The 23,453-nt window shown below is 54.8% G+C and overlaps 2 protein-coding genes across 6 annotated transcripts; both read right to left on the bottom strand.

The window, feature by feature from the left end:
- Positions 1-2,602: 2,602 nt before the first annotated feature.
- RCCD1 (RCC1 domain containing 1) lies at positions 2,603-9,652 on the bottom strand. Of its 3 annotated transcripts, XM_045561673.1 has the most exons (9): positions 9,346-9,652; positions 7,828-8,027; positions 7,198-7,594; positions 7,002-7,123; positions 5,699-5,797; positions 5,161-5,325; positions 4,604-4,633; positions 3,874-4,038; positions 2,603-3,783 (listed from the first exon to the last, which is right to left on the bottom strand). In XM_045561673.1, exons 2-8 carry the CDS (start codon positions 7,991-7,993, stop codon positions 3,887-3,889), a joined length of 1,131 nt encoding a protein of 376 aa, XP_045417629.1. In that variant the 5' UTR covers positions 7,994-8,027; positions 9,346-9,652; the 3' UTR covers positions 2,603-3,783; positions 3,874-3,886. The 3 variants fall into 3 exon arrangements, with proteins under 3 accessions (XP_045417629.1, XP_045417628.1, XP_045417630.1); XM_045561672.1 differs by having other exon boundaries at positions 2,604-4,038; XM_045561674.1 differs by having other exon boundaries at positions 2,604-4,038; positions 5,284-5,325.
- A 538-nt stretch (positions 9,653-10,190) lies between these two features.
- On the bottom strand, positions 10,191-23,079 carry UNC45A (unc-45 myosin chaperone A). 3 transcript variants are annotated; one of them, XM_045561669.1, is made up of 20 exons: positions 23,007-23,079; positions 22,636-22,797; positions 22,357-22,393; positions 21,885-22,060; positions 19,583-19,675; positions 18,935-19,102; positions 17,524-17,692; positions 17,067-17,237; positions 16,165-16,336; positions 15,232-15,532; positions 14,407-14,501; positions 13,997-14,138; positions 13,528-13,668; positions 13,192-13,319; positions 12,911-12,977; positions 12,394-12,507; positions 12,041-12,156; positions 11,248-11,365; positions 10,983-11,138; positions 10,191-10,828 (listed from the first exon to the last, which is right to left on the bottom strand). In XM_045561669.1, the coding sequence occupies exons 1-20, from the start codon at positions 23,010-23,012 to the stop codon at positions 10,571-10,573; spliced, it is 2,790 nt and encodes a 929-aa protein (XP_045417625.1). In that variant the 5' UTR covers positions 23,013-23,079; the 3' UTR covers positions 10,191-10,570. The 3 variants fall into 3 exon arrangements, with proteins under 3 accessions (XP_045417625.1, XP_045417624.1, XP_045417627.1); XM_045561668.1 differs by having other exon boundaries at positions 22,962-23,062; XM_045561671.1 differs by lacking the exons at positions 10,191-10,828; positions 10,983-11,138 and having other exon boundaries at positions 11,342-11,468; positions 22,962-23,047.
- Between the last annotated feature and the right edge of the window lie 374 nt (positions 23,080-23,453).

Here is a 23,453-nt window from a genome sequence, read left to right as displayed (position 1 = left end):
AGTGCCACTCTGGGTATATGCCCAGAAGAACTCAAAGCAGGGAATCAAAAAAAATATCTATACACCAACGGTTCCTAGCAGCATTATTCACAAAGCTAAAAGGCGTGAACAGCCCACATGTCCATCAATGGATGGATAAACAGTGTGGTACGTACATGCAGTGGAATATCATTCAGCCTTTAAAAGGAAGGAAATCCCGATGCATGCTACATCATAGTGGAAACTTGGTGACACTATGCTAAGTGAAATAAGCCAGTAATAAAAAGACAAGTACTATAGGATTCCACTTATATGAGGTACACAGAGTAGTCAAATTCAGAGCGACGGAAGGTAGAACGGTATCACCAGTGGCTGGGGGCGTGGGGAATGGCAAGTTCAGTGCTTAATGTGTACAGAATTTCTGTATGGAATTATGAAAAAGTTCTAGAGACACACAGTGATGACAATTGCACAACAGTATGAACATATATGTCACTGAACTACATAAAAATGGTTAAAATGGTAAATGTTCAATATATTTTACCACAATAAAAAAGATAGAAAAAAAAAAAAGAGTAACTTAAAGGCCCTAAGGTTGGGAAAAAAATTCCTAAATCAGACACACAAACATAAACTAACCATAAAGAAAAATATTGATAAAATTGACTACATTAAGAACTTTTCTGCGCCTGCAAAGTCTAGGAGGTCCTGGTTGGGCCAAAGACGTTGGATCTCATTGTCCTATACACTTTTTTGTTCCCTGTCCCCAATTCCTCTCAATAAAGTGGTTTGACCCCACTCCGAAAAACAAACACTTATAGACTAGTCATGGTGGCTCACACCTATAATCCTAGCACTCTGGGAGGCCAAGGCAGGAGGATTGCTTGAGGTCAGGAGTTCGAGACCAGCCTGAGTGAGACCCCGTCTCTACTAAAAGTAGAAAAATTAGCTGGGTGTTGTGGTGCACGCCTGTAGTCCCAGCTACTTGGGAGGCTGAGGCAGGAGGATCGCTTGAGCCCAGGAGTTGGAGGTTGCCGTAAGCGAGGCTGATGCCATGGCACTCTACTCAGGGCAACAGAGTGAGACTTTGTCTCAATAAAAAAAAAAAGTTTTGTTATAGAAAACAGAATTATCGGCAGCCACCATGTCGTCCAGGGAGGTGGCAGGGTCCTGGGCAAGCTTCTAGGGCTTTCTCCTAATATCTGGTGCTGCGTGGGTCAAGAACTTTTCTTATCACCCATCCATCATAGGACTTCAGACCGAGAGCGGTGTGCTTCTCTGTTGCCTCCCGGAGCCAGGCCAGGAAGGCTGTGGCTTTCCCTTGGGCCCCTGGGATACGGCAGAGGCCTTGGAATAACCGACCGCCTTTTGCCTGGTGGCCTTACGGCCAACCTGGACACATACTAAAAAATGTTCTCTCCCCCACCTCTCTTCTGAGGAACTAGTACTCCACCCGGGGTCAGTCATGGACACCATTTCACCCACTGGATGTCTAGGATCAGAAAGGTGTAATCAATCCAGTGGCAAACTTTTGTGTCTCTGTTAACACAGAGGACACTGGATTTCTGGATTTAACTGGATTTCTCAGTTAAAGTCTGGCTAGAATAACATGGACATCTTTCCAAGCCAAGTCACAGGCTAGACACAAATGCTGGCATGTCCCTACGTATTTACCCTGGTGATCAGTGTAGCTCCCCAGATCCTGTTTTATTTAACTCTACTAGACTAAAGGGCTTGTGGACCAGGGCTGGTCCAAACTCCCCCACTGCTTCCACCAAGGGTAGGAGCCGCCTTCCCCCTGGTGGAGGTAGAGACAGCACCGCCTCGCCCTCTGTGGGTCCCCCAGGCCTCCCTGAGTACGGGGGCAGCTGGGAACAGCTGGGAACCTGGGGAGGGTCTCTCAACACCATCGTCTTACTTAACTGCAAACATCCCTCGCACCACCGAGGAGGAAAGCCTGTACATACGGGATTTCAGCCCATTTCCCTTTGCTTTTGCAAAAAAGGTGCAATTGTAAGACAGTGGGTTGACACAGAGTCCCGTGTGGCGGCCACTGTCCTCCGCTATCCAGCCTGCACTGTGGCCAGGCGGTCACGCAGGAGATCGGACATTTTATCTTCAGAGTATCTGGATCAAACTCATCCCAATTTGAAAGAATTGTGCCCCAAAGGGTGTTAGAAGGGATTTTTGGTCCTTGTGCACCTATCTAGAAGGAAAAGAGGGGGACAAAAGGGCGGGGGGAGGAAACCTTGCCAGCTGGGGTCTGTTAGAGCTGGGCGTCCCCAGGTAACGACCTGGGCCATGTGGCTGAAGTACCAGTCTGGACATCCCCTCTCTGATTTGTAGGAAGAGGGGTTGTGCACGACCCCTCAAACCTTAAAGCCTCTAGATTTTGTTTCTTTTGAGCATAAGGACAATATCTGTTGGTCTAACAACCTCGTCATTTGTAGCAGTAGTGTCACCTGCGATTGGGTGGCTGGCCATGAGGAAGGCACCTCCTAGACAGGGTTATCCCAGTCAGCGTATTCACGGAAAAGGCGAGCTGGCTTACCTAAACAGAGCAGCCGAGTCCCGGCACGGAGAACGTCAGGTGGGAGTTCGCCCTCGGTTCTTGGTGTGCTCTTGGCAGGTGAAGGACCAGACACACCAAAGTGTCAAGTCCAGAAAAATCACCAGCGGGGCCAGTATGACGGAGCAACCCCAGGCAGGAAGCAGTTTCACTCACGCAGCTCTTTATTGTAGAAAAAAACGGGGCTGTCTCCACAAACGGAGAGCAAGAAAACGACTCACTGACCGACCCAGGCTATCTGGGCTCTCAATTGTTTTATTAGCCCAGTCTGGGGGCAGGCTCTGGGGAGGTGTGGGATGTTACCAAATGATTCCAGGTGTCCTGAAAATTCCATCTGCATATACATATACACAAGCTACCTCTCTGAAAGCCCACCTTGGGGGGTGAACCACAATGCAGATTCAAGCTGATGTCATAATAATGACCCTTAGTTACTCCAGGTCACTTTCTAAATCCTATCCTGCCTGGGCTGGGGCCTTCTCAGATTGGTAAAGCATGCCCTCCTTCCCCAGGTGTAGCAGTTGCTTGGGACAGGATTAAGGGTGGGGCCACAGCAAAACCGAGTGCCTGTCCTTACCTTCCCAGGTGGAGCAATTGCTTGAGACAGCACCCAAGCAGGGCACCTGTGCCCCGAGAAGAGCTGGAGAACCTAACTATCTACCTAACACATCCACCTGATGCTTGAGCCACCTTAAACCCCGCACTGCCAGTAGGAATGATAGTTACCTAGCGAAGTTAAAGGTAGACTTGACTTACCAATTCAACTCTGAATGTCTGCAGAACTTGTGCACAACTTGCTCATGAAAGTGTTATGTGTAATGACCAAAATTTAGAAACAATAAAAATAACTATCAACAAAAGAATATGTAGCTTGAGGTATACCACGCAGTGGAACAGCCTAAGCACAAAAGTGCATGAACTCCAGGACGCAACAGATCATACAATGTTGAGGGAAAATATGACGCAAAAGAACACACAATGATTCCATTGACCTAACATTCAAAAGCAGAACAGGCTAGACTACGTTGTGTGAGGGTGCACACAGAGGCACAATGGTTCCCAGTCTTGGCTGCACATGGAAACCACCTGAGGCGAGGTGGGGCGCGTTAACACCCACAGGTATCTAGGCCTGGCACCCAGAGGGTCTGATTTCATTGTCTGAGATGCCGGCCCTGGGCATCAGAGTTTTCCATGTCTCCAGGCGTTTCTGAAGTGCAGACCAGTTAAGGACCTTGCTGTAAGGTGAAGGGAGAGGACTGTGATGGGAGGGGAGCCGGCAGTGGCTTTCCGTGGCCTGCATGGGAGTTGGCAGGTGTTTTACATACATGTACAAGCAAGTTAGCGCTTCCCTTTCTCTACAGCATACACGTAGGTGTTCCAGGGCCCACAGGTGACAGCCTTTACTTGGAGTTGTTTATCTACAAAGTATTCCACGAGGCAGGGCCGGTCCAAGCTGGCAGCGTCCTTGTGGCCAAGCTGTCCGTATTTACCTAGAGTGAAACAAGCCCCTTGCTGCCCGGTCCCTCCAGGAAGTAACCTGGCCGGTTAAGTGAAGTGCTGGCACTATGCCTGCCCACCCCCTACTGGTGTCTGCTCTGTGACTCGAGGGGACCCAGAGCCATAAAGCTTCCAGGGCTAGGCAAACCTGCGGGTCCCCAAGAGGCCAGTAGCGACCAGCCACTCCAGGCAAGATGCTCTTCCAGGCCTCCCTGCTACCTGAGCTAAGACATTCAAAGCAGAGATTTCCATTTTATCTTTTCCTCTGCCCAGCGCCAGAGTAGCAGCAGCTGGTAAATGCTGTCTAAGTGCTTCTTTCAGACAGACAGACGGGTGGTACTAACACCCTCTCCCGACATCTCTCCCGTTTGGTCTTGGACCTTCTCCTGCCTGTGCCTATATCTCTCCGACCCCAGGGAGGGAGCACGTGGCTGTTCAGTCCCAGTGACCTGCGGAGGCTCCTGCTTCCATTAGTCTTCGTGGCTTTGTCACCCGCCCTGCACTCTCTGGTCTTTCCTCCCCTTCGTTTAAGGGTCACAAAACAATCCTTTTACTTACCCCAGCCCCAGGTGTAGAGCTCCCCCGTTCCTGAAAGCAGAGGACAGTATTAGCTGTCGCTACCACTCTTCGGCAAGGCCTTCGCTATCCTGGCTTGGCACCACCCATATAATCCCCACGAGATTTGCTTGGCATAGAACAACATATTCTAACAACTGTCTAAGCACATTTGGGGTGGCAAAGGACCCGCACTGAAAAAGAAGGTTATCTGTATGTCAACGGATTGGCCTGTGTCTCACAGCTACCGAGTCCAGGAGTCTCAGCCGCTGGACCGGGCAGGCCCTGGCGTCAGAGGAGGAGGCTGTGCCTGTGCACAGAGGGTGGAGAGCATCAGCCGCCCTCCAGAAGGAAGAATCTTCTGGGCCTGACGGGCTGGGAGCCCCTGGTGAGCCACGTGGGGGTGGGGCTCGCTCACCGAATGAGGCGGCTGCTCGGCGTACGGCACAGAAACCTCAAAACATAGCTTCTAAGTTGATCGCACCCTCTTCTGTGGCCACAGCTGGAGGGGCGGAGTGCCTTTCTGCTCCATCCTGAACCAGCCCACCGGCCCCACTCACGTGTCACCACAGCTGTGTGCCGGGACCCGCAGCTGGCCTGGACGGCATCTGAGCCCCGGGGCAGATCCAGCAGAGCCGGGAAGGGCTGGATGGCTATGAAGGGGGCAGGGGCTCCCTCCTCACCTCCGGTTGCTCTCTTCACTTCAGCACCATCTTCCTTCAGTCCTGTGGCCGTGACAATGACTGTAACAGTGGCGGCTGACACTGACGGGCCGGGCATGGAGCCGACCTGCACTCACACATTCACTCGCTACTGCAACGGCCCTAGGCAGTGTGCTGTCCTCTAGGGCCAAAGCTCACGCTCCCAAGCCCTGCGTGCTACAGAGGTGTTGGGAGCTGACAGGCTTGTGGGGTGTGTAGTGCCAAGACTGGCATCAGCCTTTCCAATGCTCCCTCCTATAGGGAGCTCAGAATCCTGGGGTGACAAGATGTCACATACTCCTTTTGAGCACTGTAGCTCTCAGGCCAGCATCCAGCCAGGAGTCAGGAATGACAGCCACATCCTGGGGAGAAGGCTGAGGAAGTACAGTTGACGCACCTTCCCCTGTGGCTGTCTTCCTGTCCTCTGCCAAACTCCTGGCGGGCAGGGCCAGCTGTCCTGATTCATTCCAGCCCCAGACATAGATATCTCCAGTCTCTGAAAGAGATTGAGCGGACACATTAACAGACTGTGAAACGCCTCCATCCATCCAAACTCCCCCACCCTCCACAGGCTGCTGGGGACAACTGCAGCCAGCCCCACCCGGGCAGAGTGCAGCCCTCAGGCCCTGTGGCTTCCTCCTCTTAGGTTCTCTTCCCCCTCCGTGACTTCAGGTCACCCTTCCATTTTCATTCTTTCCTTTTGTTGTTAAATCCACCCCCCACCACATTTCAGAAATGTATAGTACCCCATTTGTGTCCCTTTCAAAACCACTGAGCCAGGGTGCAAAATAAAAACATTTAAAAATTACAAAAAAATTAAAAAACCACTGAGCCAGCCTGTGCCCCTTTTCAACCCGCCCACCACTGGTCCTGTTGCAGGCCTCTCACTGAAGCTCTCACCTTCCCTGCCTCCCACAAGGAAGGTGAGAAATACATAAAACACCAGCACAGATTTAGCACTTTATAAGATCAGCTACTGTTGTCAGTGACCTGTTAGTTTTAGGGCTGTTGCTCCAGCCTGGCTGCCAGCCCAGGCCCATTACATGAGCGTGTGGGGAGCGAGGGAAGACACTGGTGGTGGTTTAAGCCCCCTGCTGCTCTAAGTAGCAGCCACACTGAGAGCCCTGGACACAAAGATCATCCCCAGCGGCGCCTTCCTGCCCTCCTCCCCGGGCTCTATCGGCCCAGGAAGCAGCTGCCCCTGGGCACCTGCCAGGGTGGTGGCCTCAATCCACAGTGAAACTCCCCATTCTGGCCCTAGGTCACCAGCTGTGGCACCACCACAGGGTCACACACCCTGTCAGCCCCCCACCCCCCTGTGGCCTCCCTGTGTCCGCTCTGTGCACACATCATGGCCACCTGGGCAACTGCAGCCTTTCTCCGTTGTCCTTGGCTCAGCCACCCCCACCCCTTCATGCTCCCTTGGGGAGCAGTTTAGAAAGACAGCCCTGGGGGGTGGCAGATGGACAGGAGGGGTAGTGAGAACAGTCCCAGGAAACAACTGGAACCATCCAGGTGTGAGTGGGTGATGGTGGAGGCACAAGGGGCCGAATTTGAGAGGCATTTAGGAGTCACGACTGGCTGGAATGACATGGAATGAGTATGGAAGGAGGCCTGGCTAGGCTACCCACCAAAACTGGAAGAGGAGGAAGGTTTGGACAAGACCATGAGCTTGTCTGGAGAAGCACTAGGTCACTCACCACTCACGCACACAGAATGCCAGCCACCGGCGGCCACCTCAGCCACGGGTAGGCCCTGTAAGGCCTCCAACATCCTTGGCTCCAGCTCTGCCTCCAGGGTCCCGTGGCCCAGCTGTCCATGTCTGAGCAAGGGAGACCCTAGTCAGCAGGTGGCTCCGGCTCCGCGGGCGCTCACCTGGCCACCCCCCCAACTCACCTGCCCCCGCCCCAGGAGAACACCTGGCCGGCCCCGCCCAGCAGCAAGGCATGCTCAGCGCCCAGCTCCAGCCGGCGCGCTCGCAGCTCCGCGGCCAGAGTCCGGTAGAAGGGCGGCCGCGGGCTCACGTAGGTGAGGGCGCCCGGCAGCAGGGGCAGCGTCCCAGTCTGGGCCCCACAGCCAGCTTCGTCTTCCCCCTCGGCCTCTGACACCACGTCCTGGGCCCACAGGGGCTCCCCACGGAGAAACGAGCCGGGCGTCCAGGCCTGCAGTAAGGCCCCGGACCCCGGCCCTGGCCCGGCGCGCAGCACCACGAGGAGCCCCTCCGAGGCCCACGCGTCCCGGCAGTCGCCCGCTGCGCCGCTAGCAGAGCCCGACAGCTCCACGTGGCCTCCACCTGTGCGGGCGGAAAGAGCCGGCTGGGGAGGGGATGGGACACGCGGCGAGGACGGCGGACTAGAATCGGGACGTGTCTCTAGACAGGGCCCCGGTGGCCAGAATGGAGGGTGAGGGGTGTTCCTGGGAAGGGGCAGGAATGGGGGCCCGCCCCAGAGTATGGGACTGGGAGCCAGAATGGGCGCGCTACCCTGGGGGAGCAGAACGGCGGGAGGAGGCGGGCGGGGCGCTCACGGGTCACGAAGGCGGTGTAGCTCCAGCTCGCGCTCACGCGGCAGACGTCCACACCCGCGCCCAGCGGCTCGGGGCTGTGCACTTGGCGCCCGCGTCCGGAGCCCAGCGCCTGCCCGAAGCCGCAGAAGCCGAAGCCGAACCAGGCCCCTGGCTGCTCCTCGGCCATGTCCTGAGGGTGCTCTCCGTTGGCCGCCGCCTGGCTGGGGTGGGCAGTGGGGCCAAGGGTTAGGGCTAGAACCTGGGTAGATCCTCGCAGATAACCCCTGGCGGGACACTGGAAGTCTCTGGCCTTCCAAGGGCTGCAACTGCCTTATCTGTAAAACGGGGGAGATCCCATCCTCCTAACACGGAGGCAGACGATGTCCACTCCACAAACTCCGAGCAGGTGCCTTGGCTAAAGTCCTACCAGGTTTATGAAGATGCTGAACCATCTGGGGTAGGGCACCTTCCCTGTCCTCCCTTTTCGCTCAAGCTCAGTGTGCCACGAAGTGGGCACGAGGGATTTAAGTGGCCTGTCCTTCCCGCGTTGGACTCGGATCTGAGGGCTCCTCCAGCTCCACCTTCCCAGCATCAGGCACTTTATCCTATGTAAACTTGGGAGCCACGTTTCACAGCGATTTCCCAGAGAAAGCAACCCTTACGGAGTCATACAGAGAGGGGCAGGGCGCTGCTCTCAAGTCCCGCCGACTCCGCAGTGTCTTCCCACCAGACAGTGCCAGTAGGAGGGCACTGGGAGGCAGCGTCCTGCTCCTTCGCCTCTGCAGCCAGCGGTGCCCGTGTCCCTAGCCAAGCTGAGTCCGATTCCATTTCTTCAGTTTTACAAAGGGGTGAGGCGGGCTTTTGACCCTACCCCACACAGTTGTTTGTAATAAATGCAAATAAAGGGTTCGGTGAGGGCACATACCATAACGGTCACACAGTATCAGCCTATCAAATCCAGTACTTAGAACTGACCCCCAAAAATGACCACTGGACATCCTTTTGGTTTTCAAGAATCTATATAGACACAATTTCAACTGGACCTTATCTAGACATTTGTTCATCCCACAAGCATTTATTGAGAGCTCTTACTCTGGGCCAGCAAGGACAGCTGCCTGCTCCCAAGGATCTGACAATTACGTGGGGAGACGGGCGCACGATCTGGCGGTTCCTACACCACCACCTTCCCCGCACTGCACGTGCGTTCGGCTTGGTCAGAATTTCACAGAAATTTTCAAGCCTCTGAAGTCAGAGCTTGGGTCTCTCCTGCAACCCCAGCTCCGGCTCCTAATCCCTTCCGTGTCCACTCCCAACCCAACGGGGCCTCTGACCTTGACCTTGACCCTGTGCCCCCTGCCCCCTCAGGCAGGTCGCAGAGTGGCCGCCTCCGGAACAGGTCGCGCGCCCAGAGGAGACCGCCAGGGAGACCAGATTGGAAGGGCCGCGCACCGGGCAAGGCGGCCATTGGCTGCAGCAGCCTCCCCGGGGCCAATCGCCGGCGAGGGCGGTGACGTCACGGCGCCGCAGGGCAGCGCTCACCTGGCCGCGGCTGCCTCTCTGGTCCCAGCTCCATCGGACCGGTCCCCAGGCTTCCGCTGGGCCGCTGCGGCCAGGTCCGTGAAATGGCCCGAAACCGCCAGTGCGCGTGGGACCAAGGCAGAGGTTGGACCAGATGGTCCTGCCGCTGCAGGCACCCGCGGGGCCGCGGAGCTCGGATTAGAACCACTGAGGGTACACTCATGAAGGCCTGGGCTGAAGGGTTGGCGAGGAGTGACCCCCGAGACGCTCGCACCCCGCCATCCAGTCTGGGCCAGCGGCAGCAGCTCAACACTGCACACGCGCAGGTCTGAAGGCCAAACAGGAAGCACTTACCTTGCACTGATTGGCTCGGGACCCGTCAGTTACCTCTGTTGAGCCAATGAGCGCCGAGCTGAGCTCAGCCCTGAGGGGAAACAGGCTCCCGAGCCCGCCCTCAACCAGGCCGGGCCACTCGAGGCCCTGCTTTTTCCTGAGGAGGAAGCGAATGCCAGGGCGGCGCGCCGACCCCATATCCCAAGCGCTGAGTGGGGTCACGGACAACTCACAATTAAAGGCAAAAGTATTCAGGGTCCAACACATAGAAGTCCATACCCTAAAACCATTTATTTCTACAGAAGTGGATAGTTTTTATTGATTAGCTTCCCAGGCTCATCCCTTGTCGCTGCAACAGGATTAAGCAGCAATTCATCTGGGCCCGGTGCGGGGAGTCCACTGGCCTCCTTCCACAGAGGTGGCTCTGCTGCTGATGAAAAGCTCTGCTACACACACCCATGCCCAGCTCCTGCTCCTGCTCCAGATACTCCCACCCACAGCAGCCCTCCCTGCCCAAGGACAGGGCACACATCTGAGTTCCACACACTTTTATTGGAGGGGGAGGGGCAGGCCTGCTAGCAAGCTCAGGTGATGCTCACAGCTGCTGCTGCTGCTGCTGACGTGCCCTTCCCGATGCCCCAGAATGCACAGCCTGAGCTAGGGCGCACCTTCCCCATTCCCGGCCATCTATAGTAGAACAGAAAAAGGACCCCGCTGAGTGATGCTGGAGGCAGTGCTGGCTGAGCAGGGCTGTGTGATTGAATGTAGCCGCTGACTCAGAGCACAGGACGTCGAACGGCAGCTAGGGAGGAGAGGCAAGTGTCCCGTACACCAGCCCCCGCCAGCCACAGCTGCTTCTGTTTTGGCTCTGCGCTGCAGCAGATAGCGTGTGCGTGAGCCCAGGGGCAGCCCCTCACTCTCCATCCTGGTTGGGCTGGATAAGCCTATATTCCACGGCTTTCCCCAGGCAGGCTGCAGCAGCCCTTGTGACAGGGCTCTCCTGGCCCTTAGCCAGCACTGACAGGATCTCCAGCACCTCACTCTCCATCAGGGTGCTGGCAATCTCCCTTGAGGCCTCCACCATGTTTAGTACCACCACAGCACCCCGGTGCTGCAACTCCTGGCTGGGGCTCAGAAGCAGGGCCTGCAGGATCTCTAGCCAGTGAGTCGTCTGCAGGAAATAAGGCAGGTGTGACCCCCAAGCAACAGGCTCAACCTTGGCAAGGAACACACCCACACATCCTAGGACTTCCCCCACCCCCACCTGCTGCCATCATGCTGGGAGTTCCTGCTCCACCCCTCCTCCCCCACCAAGAGGCACTGACCACTTGGGGGATGCGGCTACAGAGCGAGGGCCGCATGGAGGTGAGCATGGCCAGACCCCCCGCAGCCGCCCGCCGTAGCAGCTCATCGTCCTCTCCGCTGTACAGCACCAGCAGCTTCAGCCGGTCATTGCCCTGGGCTTCAAAGAGGTCTTGCACCTGTGGCCAGGTGGGGGGAGTAGACCGAAGTCAGCAGGGTGCAAAGCCCAGCCAGGGCCCAGGTACCTCTGCATTCATGCCTGTCATGAACACCTGGACCAACCCTCACCTCCTTGCTCATGGCCAAGTTGCACATGCACTCTGTGGCTGCCCGGCGGATCATCTCGTGCTCCTCAAACATGTAGCCCTCGATCATGGGCACAGCCTTCTCCTTGAGGATCTTCTGCCTGCAGGGCCAGGGGTGGAAGGGGCAGCATTCTCAGAGCTTCTGCATCCACCCTGCCATGCACCAGGTGTGAACTGCGGTGCTTTCTAGCCTTCTAACCAGGCCTAGGAAATAGCACAGGATTGTGGAAAATGCTTGAAACAAGGAGGTAGGAGACCAGGGTGGTAGTAATAGTGATGCTAACACCTACAATTGAGTACTTACCCTGACCAGGATTATCTTACAGTAATCCTCACCATGACCCTATGGTGAGGGTGCAGGTGTGGTGAGTAAAGTGCTCAAGGTCACCAATTAGTAATAACAGCTAATACATCTTGATTTGGCACATGCTAGGGACCAGGCACCTAGGTACTAAGAACTTTTATGTACATTTTCTCAATTAATTCTCACCACGATTCCATGAAGTAGGTGCTATAATCATCCCGTTTCACAGAGGGAGAAACTGAGGCAGCACAGTTAAATAACTTGCCTGAGGTTACACATTTGTAAATAGGGAACCCAGGATTTGAACCCAGGCAGTCTGAGTCCTTGGCCTATCTCCTCATCTGTATGATGCAGAGGAGTCACCGAAAGGCTAAAATAAGCCAATGAGTGTTTTTCAAACTTTAAAGTGCTATACTGGGGATATTCCAAATCCTGATGCCTGACCCAGGTCCCCCATCCCAAGGGACCTTACCGGAGCCTCTCGCTGATTCCCGCCAGGTTCGTTAGAGCCATGAGTGCCTCGAAATTCTGCAGGCCTGAGCAGTTGAGGTGCAACAGGGAGACAAGGGGCCGGACCACCTCATAGATCTGTGATGATGCACCCACCTGTCAGGGCTACTTGCTGCAGCCCCCACCAACCCCACCGACCCGCAGGAAGGAGTCCCTGAGAGAGCTGCTGTCAAAGGCCGCTCTCCCTACCCCAGGGCTCAGCAAAGCTGCCACTTCCTGTTGGTCCCAAGGAAGAGCTACAGCCCAGGCCAGAGGCCACCAAGGCCCAGTGAGGAGGTGAAGGAGAGGCCAGGGCTGGGGCAGGAAGACACACACCCTCTCGCCAGGAAAGGTCATCTCTGGGTTGGAGGTGATGGTGAGCTTGGCGAGAGCCTGGGCTGCCTTTGTCTGCCCCACGTCGGTGCCTTCCAGGGCCAGCGGGATCAGAGACTGTAGGAACAAGCCCATCGGTGCCCAGGATGTGCTTGGGAGTGCAGACCCCAAGGCCTCACCCTTCTCCTTCTCTCCAGGATTTGACTCCCTGCACAGACCCTCTTCACCTCTTTGAGGTCTCTCCTTAAGCTACGCAAACACTTCCTGCAACACCTATTAAAGGCTACACGGGGCCTGTGCTGGGCACTAGGGCCACAGAGGCAAATGAGACAAGGGAAGAGCCGAGGGACTCTGGGGAGCCTGCCCACTTCTGCACCACCCAGTCAGTGGAAGACATTTCCCTGGTCATTGATGTTTTTCCATCCCACACCTAACACCAGTCTCTGGCGTGGCAGCTACTGAGTCATGTTTTATAGGCTGATGGCACAGCCGTCAGGAAGGAGTCTGCAAACTGGCTTACCTTGCCCCCTCCCTGAGCAACCACAGTGCCTCGGTCCTCTACCTCTTCCACCAAAGCCAGGAAGACCCTGCGGGAGAAGGCGGTGGTGGGCAGGTGGGGTCTAGGGCTCTGGCAGGCAGACACTCCACTCCTGGGCTCAGCAAAGGAAGGCGGCCAAGCAGGTGGCCCCCCCTTGCTCCCAGAGGCCCACAGCACCAGGACCTGCTCCCTCTGGAGTCACATCCATAGCCCGGAGGCTCAGGAGTCGGGAAAAGCCTGGCTCCACGCCGAGGCAGCCTCACCTGGAGAGCAGCTCTCTGCAGGAATTAGTCAGCACGGGGCTCTCGGTCTTCACCATGCACGTCATGGCCGACACCACACCTGCTGCCAGCAGCTTCTTCACCCGAGCCCGCACAAAACTCGGTTTGTCCTGGGGAAGGAGGCAGCTTAGTAGAGGGGCCTTGGCTGACTAGACAGGGGGCCCCTTCTCACAGCAGACATTGATGAACAGGGAAACAAACAGCCAGAACAAAGGGAAAGAAACCAGCTTAAATGGAAGGCTCTTCTGCTGCGGATGCCCCACGTTAACTGGTCCCAATGATGGGGAAACCCTCAGCCCCTTCCAGCAGCCCCCTCACCTTAGGGTGCTGCTCGGGCACATGCTGCTTGGCATACTTGGCCAGCTCCACCATCTTGGGATCGGGCTCCTCGTAGTCATAGCTGTTGGTGCAGTTCACTAGTGCCGAGGCCACTGCAAAGAGCACTGACCTCTCCTCAGACTGCCAGGAACAGAGGGGAATTCATGTGGCTATCCCGGGGGCAGAGCAGCACTTAGAAAAGTGCTGCCCAGGCCCAGGCCCCCAGTTCTACCCTCAGCTGGACCACTTGGGCACCAGGATGAATCCAGGAACCTCTCCCAGGCCCCAGACTTTGGGAGCTTACAAACTTGACCTCCCCAAATCCTTTAAGGAGACCTTCCTAACACTGCTGGTGCAAGCGAGCATGCCCATACCACACAGGGCAAACCCTCAGGCTACCAGCCCTGCCTCCCTGGTAAGCACTAAGCCTAACAGTGTCCCCAGGTTGATGGCAGAACCCACAAGCTACCCTGCTGAGCTGGAACAGAGCCTTCAGAGCAGACTCATCCTCCACAAACTCTTCCTTCACGTCAGCATCAAAGGTGAGGTAAGCCAGGCCCTCCACTGCCCAGCGCCGAGTACCTGCGTCAATCTGGTCATTGCACAGCCACCTGGGGACATGCAGGGTAGCAGACAACCATCAGAACTGGGGATTGGGATGGGACACACCAATGCCAAGAGGGAAAATTAGGGCTTGGGCATCCCCTCAGCACTGAGAAGCAGCTCATGTGCCAGGACCCGGTGCGGTCTCGCTGGGGGAGAGTAGTCCCTGCCTGAGCCAGAGAGCAGGGCAGGGAGGAGGCCCACGCTCCACCCAGACCCTCCTGTCTTGAGACATGTCCAACAGGTGGGAAGTCACAGCAATGCCAAACAACTCACTTTCGACACTGCTTGGCCAGTTTGAGAGTGGAGCCTTCAGCAAACTGCTTCATGCTAAAGTCAGTCCCTCCAGCTGAGCCGAGCTTACAGAGTCCCTGGAGGAAGAGGGCAAGACCAGTTGCCTGGCCTCTGGGGAAGGAGGCAGGGGTTGGGCTTCTCCACAACTGGCTTGGATTTCTTCCCTGGCACTGTCATAGCGCTCTGGAGGCCACGCACACAGATCAGCACCCTACCCCACAAGGCTAGTACCTAGAGCATTTGGCAACAAAATGAGCCATTGGGTGGCCACATGACACAGCATCTATAGAGACTGACACACTGGCCCACTGTTCTGTCCTGGGCCCCAACCGTTCCTCATCTACACTGAGAATTGCTCTGTTCCTTTCCATGGCCTACAAAAAAGCTCTTTGCAGGTGGAGCTAAGACAGGTGTGGGGAGAAGACAGGTGCTTCCACCAAGGCCAAAATTCTATAGGATGGAAAAATCCAGGACTGAGTGCCCCAAGGAGGACGACCAGCGTCTGCTGGACAGTCCCCAGACCACCAGCTCCTGGTGATGCTGCATGACCCCTGCTGGCCCAATCTTTCCACACAACCCTTCTGACCAGCAAAGGGACAGCATGTGCCACCCTGCATTCCCAGGTGTCCTCTCTGTAGCTGGTTCATCTCTCTGACTTGACCATAAGCCCTGTGGTAGGAGGAACCAGGCCCACGCCTCTTGCCTCAACAAGGCCGAGAGCATCCTTCATTTTCCCCTGGAGTGTGCTAGGGCTGCCCCCGAGACACTGCCTGGCTGCCTGCCTACCACCCCGGGCCTGCCTCTCACCACCAGTGCCCGGATGCGGATGCTGTCCTTCTCGCTGCGCTTGTACAGGTCCTTCAGCAGTGAGACACCGTTGGCGGTGATGAATGAGGCCCGCTTGGCCTTGCCGGCTGCATGGATCAGAGCCTCCACGGCCACCAGCTGCTCCTCCTCCCGCTCGGAGGCACATAGAGCAATCACACTCTCCATGACCCCGCTCAGCTCCAAGGCCCGGTTGCCGGCATCACATGGGCCCTGCAGAAGGCAGGACACCGTCTGGATGGCCCGTAGCTTCCCGGCCAGCCCGTGGCCCTCAAACCAGCTCCTGAGAGACACAGAGTGACAACTGTCACGCCAAGGCCAGTATAAAGGGACTCTCCTTCCGTCCTTTCCCCTTCACCGGCCAGGTGCCTGCACTACTTGGGCACAAAGAGCAAGAAAAGCTGCCAGTGGGAAGACAAGGACATTTCCACCTGGACAATCGTCACCGATTTTATCGATGCTTTCATTCGAGACTTCCCTGATGACATACCATCTAACATAGGTTACTCTCCCTCACACCACCATTTATTTCCTTCCCTGTACTTATTAAGATATGAAATTGTTCTGCTTTTTCATAATTTATCATCAGTCTTCGCCCCCACAGCTGTAAGCTCCTGAAGGGTAAGGACTGTCACGTTTCACACTTCTGTGTCAGAACAGATATGTAGTGAGTGCTCAGTAAACATAGTACATGCTTGATGACATTTGTTGCCTTATTGGAAAATTGATTTGAAAAAGAACCTCCCTGGTGAAGTCACTCGGGAAGAAGGAATGGGCCTCAGGACCCCTTTGTCTAGTCCGTTAGACCTCCCCAAGGTGCTCTCCCTGCTGAAAGCCTTTCATTTTTGTCCCTCCTCAAGGAGATAGTTTTTTGTTGGAACCCCTGGCAATGGGAGATGGGACAGACTCCCTTACTTGATGTAGTTTTCACAGAGGCGGTGGAAATTCTCCCTCTCCGCATCACATTTCAGATCATCGAAGAGCTTGCTGAGGAGAATGGAGGCACTCATGCGGCTGTTCGCTGTCACCGCGAGCTCCCCAGGAGGGTCTTGTACAGAGCCCCCCACCTCCAGAATCTTTTTCAGACCTGAAAAGACACTCCATTTAGATAGTAGAATATCAGTTCCAACCCCGACAGGTAAAGGAAAGAAGCTTCCTGGGAGATGCACAGAAAAGCAGGACCATCTCCCTGAAACAAGACAGTCAGACAACTGTGCGTCAAGGGCAGCTCAGAGATCTCGTGGCTCATCTACCTACGGGAGGCAGCTGTGGTGCCAGGGCAGGACCTCAGCAGTGAGGCCTGCATGCCAGCCCTGCCCATGGGGCTGAACGCTCTGGGGCTTTGAGGTTCCATGGTAAAACTAAGGGAAAAGTAACACCCACACCTCATGGGATCGCTGTGGTAATAGAAGATGAGCTGTGTGAAAGGACCCGGCAGATGTGCCCACGCAGGGCCTTTGCAAAGTTTTTCTTCTTTATCTTTTAGGGGAAAACAGAAATGTAAGTTGATATATTAACCTTTAATTATTTTTTTCTCTGAGTATAGAAGTAATACATGCTCACTAAAAAAACCCTTCAGATACAGAAAGCTAGTCCAGCCTCCCTGTCAACCTGACTGCAGGACTGCTCAGTGGGCACACATTTGCACACACACGACCGAGGGGCCTGACAGGGAGCTCCCTAAGGGTACTGTGCAGGCCACAGGACGCACGTCAACACAGACACATGGCTGGATACAGCTGCTACTTTTCTTTTCACTCCTAAGGACAAGCAGGCCTCAGCCACCCAAGCAAGTTTTTATAAACTATGTCACCTACCTTGATCAATGACCCAGAGGGTGAGGCTGTTATTGGGGTCCTTAGGAGACTTCCGAGGCACCACTTTAATCAGAAGGGTCAGGGCATTGTCACGGCCTTGGCCACAGACCCCCACCTCAGTCAGTAGCTCTAAGAGGTTGCCGATGAGGACCTTCAGCTCCCGGGCAGGATCTGGCCACAAGAAGACATCAGTGGGCTCCATGGCGGCCCAGCCTTGTTTGACCTTTGAACTTCCCCAATGAGCCAGGGAGACACAGGGAAGCAGGAATCTACATTCTGGGTTTTGCACTGAGCTCCAGCCTTCCAAGTACCTCAGCTGCTGAGAATCTAGAGTAAAATACTGTCACCAAGCCATATTCCTGAATAACCTGCAGCTGCAAGTGTGGTCCCAAAAGAACTGGCCTGGCAGGTTCAGCCCCATCCCCTCCACCACAGCAACATCCAAAGGACCACTCACCCACAATGATGGCACCTTCTTTGCCTCGGAAGCCTTTCTTGATGCCTTCCTTGAGGGCATCAAACATAACCTGCAGCAGGTGGCAGGCAGCTAGGGACACAGCCTGGTTTTCCACACCCAGGATGGAGACCACTCGCCGAGTTCCCAGTACGCTGAGGGTTGCCACTGTCTGGGGTGGGAGAGAAGTGGACAGAGCCTCCGGTTGGCGAAGAGCAGCCACAGAGATCCCTAACTATGAGTTACAGAGTGTGACCAGAAGGTGAGAAAACATTTGGGTGGAAGGACCAGCTCCAAGTGAAAACAAAACAGATGTGTCTGAGGGTGTGACCCTGGGTAACACCAGGGTAATTCTGTTGGAAAGGCTTCCTAAAGAAGACATTCCAGAGCAGTGTCCCACCACCTCTCCTTGGCTCCAGAGAAGACACAGAATTCAGCTGCTTTAGCTTGTGTCTCCCTGAGAAGGAGAAACATAAACCCGGACAAAGCTACCTGCCACCAGACCTAGTAGCCTAGCTCCTCCCCAGGCCAAACCCTCAAGTTCTGGCCACACCCTAGGGATGTGGACATGCATGGAATGGGCCTGCAAGACCTTTCCACCCCATTTCTAAGCTGGAGAACCCCAGAACGACCACTTAGGTCTATCCTAGTTCACACCGGGATGGCTGAAGGAGTTGACAATTCATAGGGTTTTACCATTCTTAGCCCTGGGAGGCCCAAAAATATAGCCCAAGCTTGGCCTAAAGAGATTTCATTGAATATTTCACAGTTCCACCCCTGATCTAGGAGTTGTAGGCTCCTCTAAAAGCAATCAGTGTCAAGCCCCTGTCCCCTAGAGCAAGCCAGCTAAGACTTGGGGGTGTGGCTTTCACCACACCGGCCTAGGAACAGGACTGTTCTTGCTGAACTGTGTGCACTGGGCCACCACAGTCCACGCTGAGAATCATGTCAGGGTCAAGCCCTATGTACCAGGTCTTGATGGTTAAGATGTCATGACATCACTGACCACATCACTCACTGTGAGGACCACCCTCCAGAGGAAATGCCAGTGTGATCTTTAGAGCAAGGACAAATGCCCTTTTCTGGGTAACAAGCTTGCTTGTACCATATGGACACTGAGCAAATTAGTGACCGGGTGTCACTGTGTGAGCTGGCTGCAGGAAACCACCCAAAGCAAGTGCAGGGTGCTTGAGGGCTGTTTTTGCTCTTCCTGGCCCTACTTCATCCTAATTCACATTGGTCTTTTTTGTGCCATCTTTATTTTTCCTCTCTTGTTACATGTCTCCTCTGCCTTAAGTTCTTTTTGAAATAAGATGAGAGGTAGAGGGTGGATGGAAGGGTGAATGGATGGAAAGATAAACGGATGGATGGACAGACAGACTGAGGCAATAACTAGGCTCTCCACCCCACCTACCCGTGACTGGTGCTCAGAGCAAATGCCAACCAGCGTGCGCAGAGCCGCCAGCATGAGGTCAGTCTCTCCTGTGTCCAGCAGGCGTTGCAAGAGCTGAACCCCATTGCTCCTGAAGATCTTCTCAGCCCCAGCATCTTCTCGGGCCAGCACCACCAGATTCTGAGAAGCCTGTGTCAAAGGAAGTGCATTATAATGTTGACACTGCACACAGCATAGGCAGAGGCCCCAAGCTCTGGACCTGTGACCCTGGCCAAAAATTTAATCTCTCTGAACTTCAGCTTCCTCCTCTGTAAGTAGAGGGAAGAGCCTGCTCTCAGGATTGATTGATAGAATAAACGAGTCCCCAGCAGATCCTGAGGGGCAGGGACAGTGCCTTGGTCACCTCTATACACCCAGCTCCTGGCACAGGGTCTGCCAACAAGGCACTATGTGAACACTGGTTCCCTTTCCTTGGTTCACACTAAGACCCCAAGCCCTTAGAGCTCCCTTCCAGGCCCCATGAGCCCAGCTGCACAACTGGAGGAGTAACATGCAGCAGACCAGGGAAGCAGGGGCTTCTAGGGCCAACACAGGTGAACAGAGAGAGTGCGATGGACGGGCAGCTCTGCTGGGAGTTCAGCCGCCACTGGCTCAGTCCAGGGCCTATACCTTTTGCTTTTTCTCAGTGCCCTTCTCTTCTGGGTCCAAGAGTATCTGAAACATCTGTTCCACTTTAGCATCCGTCGAGGACATGTATCGCACCTATGGCAAACCATCAAAGCATGGAAAAAATCACTTCTCTTAGCCAGAGACATCACATTCCCTACTTGTTTTCTCTGGCTCCTCCTGGGGCCTGGCTCCTGTCTCTGGGAGGCACCGTGAAGAGGTCTTAGGCTCAGGGCTAGCACCAAGCTACCTTGGGCAGGAAGAGACTCACCTGGCAGCTCCTCCTAAATTTCCTGCATCTGTTTTCCTCTCTGAGCTACTTCCTGATTGGGCAGCAGGGACAGCAATGATGGTGAAGGCAGTGCCTTTCAGAAGGGGAGGCATCCTGTTAGCCATGAGGCAACCTATTCCAGTGGTGCCATCTGTGTCATGGCAGCATGTAGGTGCACTGAACTCAGCATTTATACCTCCCGCAAGGGAGCTGGCAGGTTGTGAGGTAGTTACCAACACTCCCTTTAGCTCCAAAATTCTCTTCTTGACAGTCTGTATAAATAATTTGAATGGGCAAGATCATCCTAGGCCTATTCTCCCATCCCCCAGGGTCCTGACCATAGATGGTGACACAAGCCTAGCATGCATACCACTTCCCTGTTCCCTCTTGTATCCATGGAAGACAAGACTAATCAGTCATGGCATGTTCCCCTGCTAAGCCCAGGCAATCTGCTTCTGAATCCTCCTCAACACAGGACTCTCGGCAACCACCACCAATCAAACGAAGTTGGCACCTCAAGGAAAATTATTTGCTTTCTCAGGTTTCAACCTTTCAGTAAGGTGGTTGCCATCATAGTATTTGCTTCTACTGCATCAGCATTTTTTTTTATTGTGAGACAGAGTCTCACTCTGTTGCCCGGGCTAGAGTGCTGTGGCGTCAGCCTAGCTCACAGCAACCTCAAACTCCTAGGCTCAAGCAATCCTCCTGCCTCAGCCTCCTGAATAGCTGGGACTACAGGCATGCGCCACCATGCCCGGCTAACTTTATATACATATTTTTTTAGTTGTCCATATAATTTCTTTCTATTTTTAGTAGAGACGTGGGCTTGCTCTTGCTCAGGTCTCACCCGCCTCAGCTTCCTAGAGTGCTAGGATTACAGGCGTGAGCCACCCGGGCTCCTGGCCTGCATCAGCATTTTAACACCTAATTATCTGGTTAATGCAAGCTTGGTTACAGCTCATGATGGTCTTTAGATTCTTCTCTCCTAAATTAATTTAAAAATGTATGTATTATCTCTTTGTTAACAAAAATATTAACAGATAACCAGTCTCTTTGAAAAGCCCCCTCAATCCCATTCCTTTCCCCAGGGGTAACAGTATTATCATTTTGCTGGCTGTCTTTTAAAATAATTTTCTTTCTATTTACGTACCAAATTATATCCACAGGAAAAAACATACCATTGTTTTGCTATGTAGAAGATTATTTTAACATGAATGGTATCATACTATATATGTTATTTGCATATTTTGCTTTTTCCACTCAACATGTGTCAGAGAGCTTTTCATGTCAACACATGTGGCTCTACCTATTCTCAGTAACTACAACATAAGAGTCTGCAGTAAAGATATCACCCAGTTTATTTAGCCATTCCCCTATGGCTGGGCATTTAGGCAAGTTCCAAGTTTTCCTTACTACAAGTAAGACTGAAATAAACACATATATGCCTACCTGTGCACATGGGCAAAGTTTCTCTAGGGGAAACAGCAAAAAGGAAACATACAGGATAACAGGATATGCACATTTAAAAAATTTTTTTTGAGACAGGGTCTCACTCTGTCACCCAGGATGGAGTGAAGTAGCCTCATCATAGCTCATTGCAACCTCAAACTCCTGGCCTCAAGCAACCCTTCCACCTCAGCCTCCAGGAGCGCTAGGATTACAGGCATGAGCCATTGTAACTTGCCCTAAAATTTAAAAGATATACTAAAGTACTCTTGAAGGAGCTGTACCGATTTATATACTCCCTCCAGCAGTCGTGAGAGAGCCCGTGTCCCCCCAACCTCACCTCTGAAGTATCTGCCTCTTTCCTCGCAAAGTGTACAACTTTTAAATGTTTGCCAAACAGACCACCAAAAAAACAGTACCATGACGTCATTTTAGTTTCCTTTTCTCCTAACCAAAGACAAGGCTGAGCATCATTCTATTTGCTCATTTGCTATGAGTATCTCCTCTCTGGAGAAATGTGTCTACACCCTTGACCCAGATCCCTTTACCACCAGACAATCCCTCCATCTCTCTCAGTCACTCACATACCTTCTCCTGAATCTGGCCCCCAATGTTCCGCAGGGCCTCCTGGAAAACTTTGTTCTTGGGCTCCAGACTCACACATCTCTGCAGGTCAAGGACAGCCTGGTCGAGGCGGCCCAGCTTCTCTAGGGCTTGGCTCCGCCGGTAAAGTGCTTTGACATCCCCACCGTCCTTTTCAATGGCTGAGCACAAACAGGGGCTCTGTCAGCACCCATGAGGCCACCGTCTCCAGGCAAGAGCAGTAGGGAAAGATCTCGAGGGCCAGAGGAAGGTGGGGGGATGAATGTGGGGCTCGGTACTTCAGCCTCAGAAAAGGTGAGGGTAGCTGCAGAAAAGGAAATACCCGAGGAAGTGGGAAAGACAGAAGGCAGCTGTGTTTCCAGGGCCAGAGGAGGAGAATGTGATGGTACAATGGTCCCACAGTCCTTGCCCACCATAGAAGCCCCACAGCTCCACACAAGGGCCCACATACCCCTACCTTTGGATGCCTCGGTTTCTGCTTTGTTGTAATCTTCCTGTAAGAGAAAGAACAGGAGTCTGAGAGCGTGATCGTCTCCCTTTCGGGGCACTAACCGAGCAGCAGGGGCACTCTTGTTCTCCATGGTCGCCCGTTCCCCACCTTCCACCCTGAGGCCCAAACGACATCTGACAAGTGGGGGTGACCTGGGAAAGTGAATGCCCAGTCAGGGACAAGCAGCAGCTGAGATGAGCCAAGCAGGCCCGGGCAGGCAAGGGGAAGAGCCGCTGGCTCCCTCACCAGCTTGAGGTGGCAGGCGGCCCGGTTCCGGTGCAGAATGGCCTGGTCCTGGGGCGTCGCGCCCAGACCCAGGGCCTGGGTGTAGGCCGTCAGGGCGCCCTCGTAGTCTCCACATTTGAACAGCTCGTTGCCCTCCTTCCGCAGCTGCTCCACGGAGCTGGCCTGTGGACAGAAAGGGGGTGGGAACGGCGGGTGGGCTCAGGGCAGAGGCGGGGAGCTAGGGCGAGAGGAGAGTCGGGGTCGGGAACCAAGAATGCGGGAGGAGGAGGCTGGGAGTGGCCGGGGCAGGTGCGAAGGTGTGACGGCGCGGGGGGATGGGTACGCACCCCGGGGGTGGCGGGCCGGGGCTCGGGGGATCCGGGACCACTCACAGTCATCGTGGAGCAGACGTCCCGTGCCCGCGCAGGCGCAGTCTCTGGGGCGGGGCGGGTCTGGGCTCCGGAGACTACCGAGGGCTGCCCCGCGCCGTCTTGCGTCAGAGGCTACGACAGAGAGGGGCGGGGCCAAGGAGAGCGCGCGCCCGCGCAGGAGCTGGGCGCTCGGCCCCAGTGCGCAGGCGCAGAGAAGCCCCCGGCGCGCCTTGTCTGTTCCAGCCGAGCCCGGAGCGCGGGCCGGAGGGCCCCAGCGCTGGCCCGGATCGCTGAGTGCCAGAGCTCTGCGCTCATCAGGGCCACGAGCAGCAGGCTGTAGAGGCCCAGCGCTAGGAGCGGGCCTGGGCCCCTGTGGGAGAGGGGAGAGTGTCGGGATGCCGGCCCCATTCGATCTCTCGCTGCTCGAGTCTGCGGGGTACAGAGCCCCAGAGAGTCCGGAGAAAGCCC

The sequence above is a fragment of the Lemur catta genome, chromosome 9 (assembly GCF_020740605.2).
Source record: "Lemur catta isolate mLemCat1 chromosome 9, mLemCat1.pri, whole genome shotgun sequence".
In the NCBI taxonomy this organism is placed as follows: Eukaryota; Metazoa; Chordata; class Mammalia; order Primates; family Lemuridae; genus Lemur; species Lemur catta.
The sequence above is the reverse complement of the archived record's forward strand: the minus strand, read 5'-3'. Positions and strand labels throughout refer to the sequence as shown.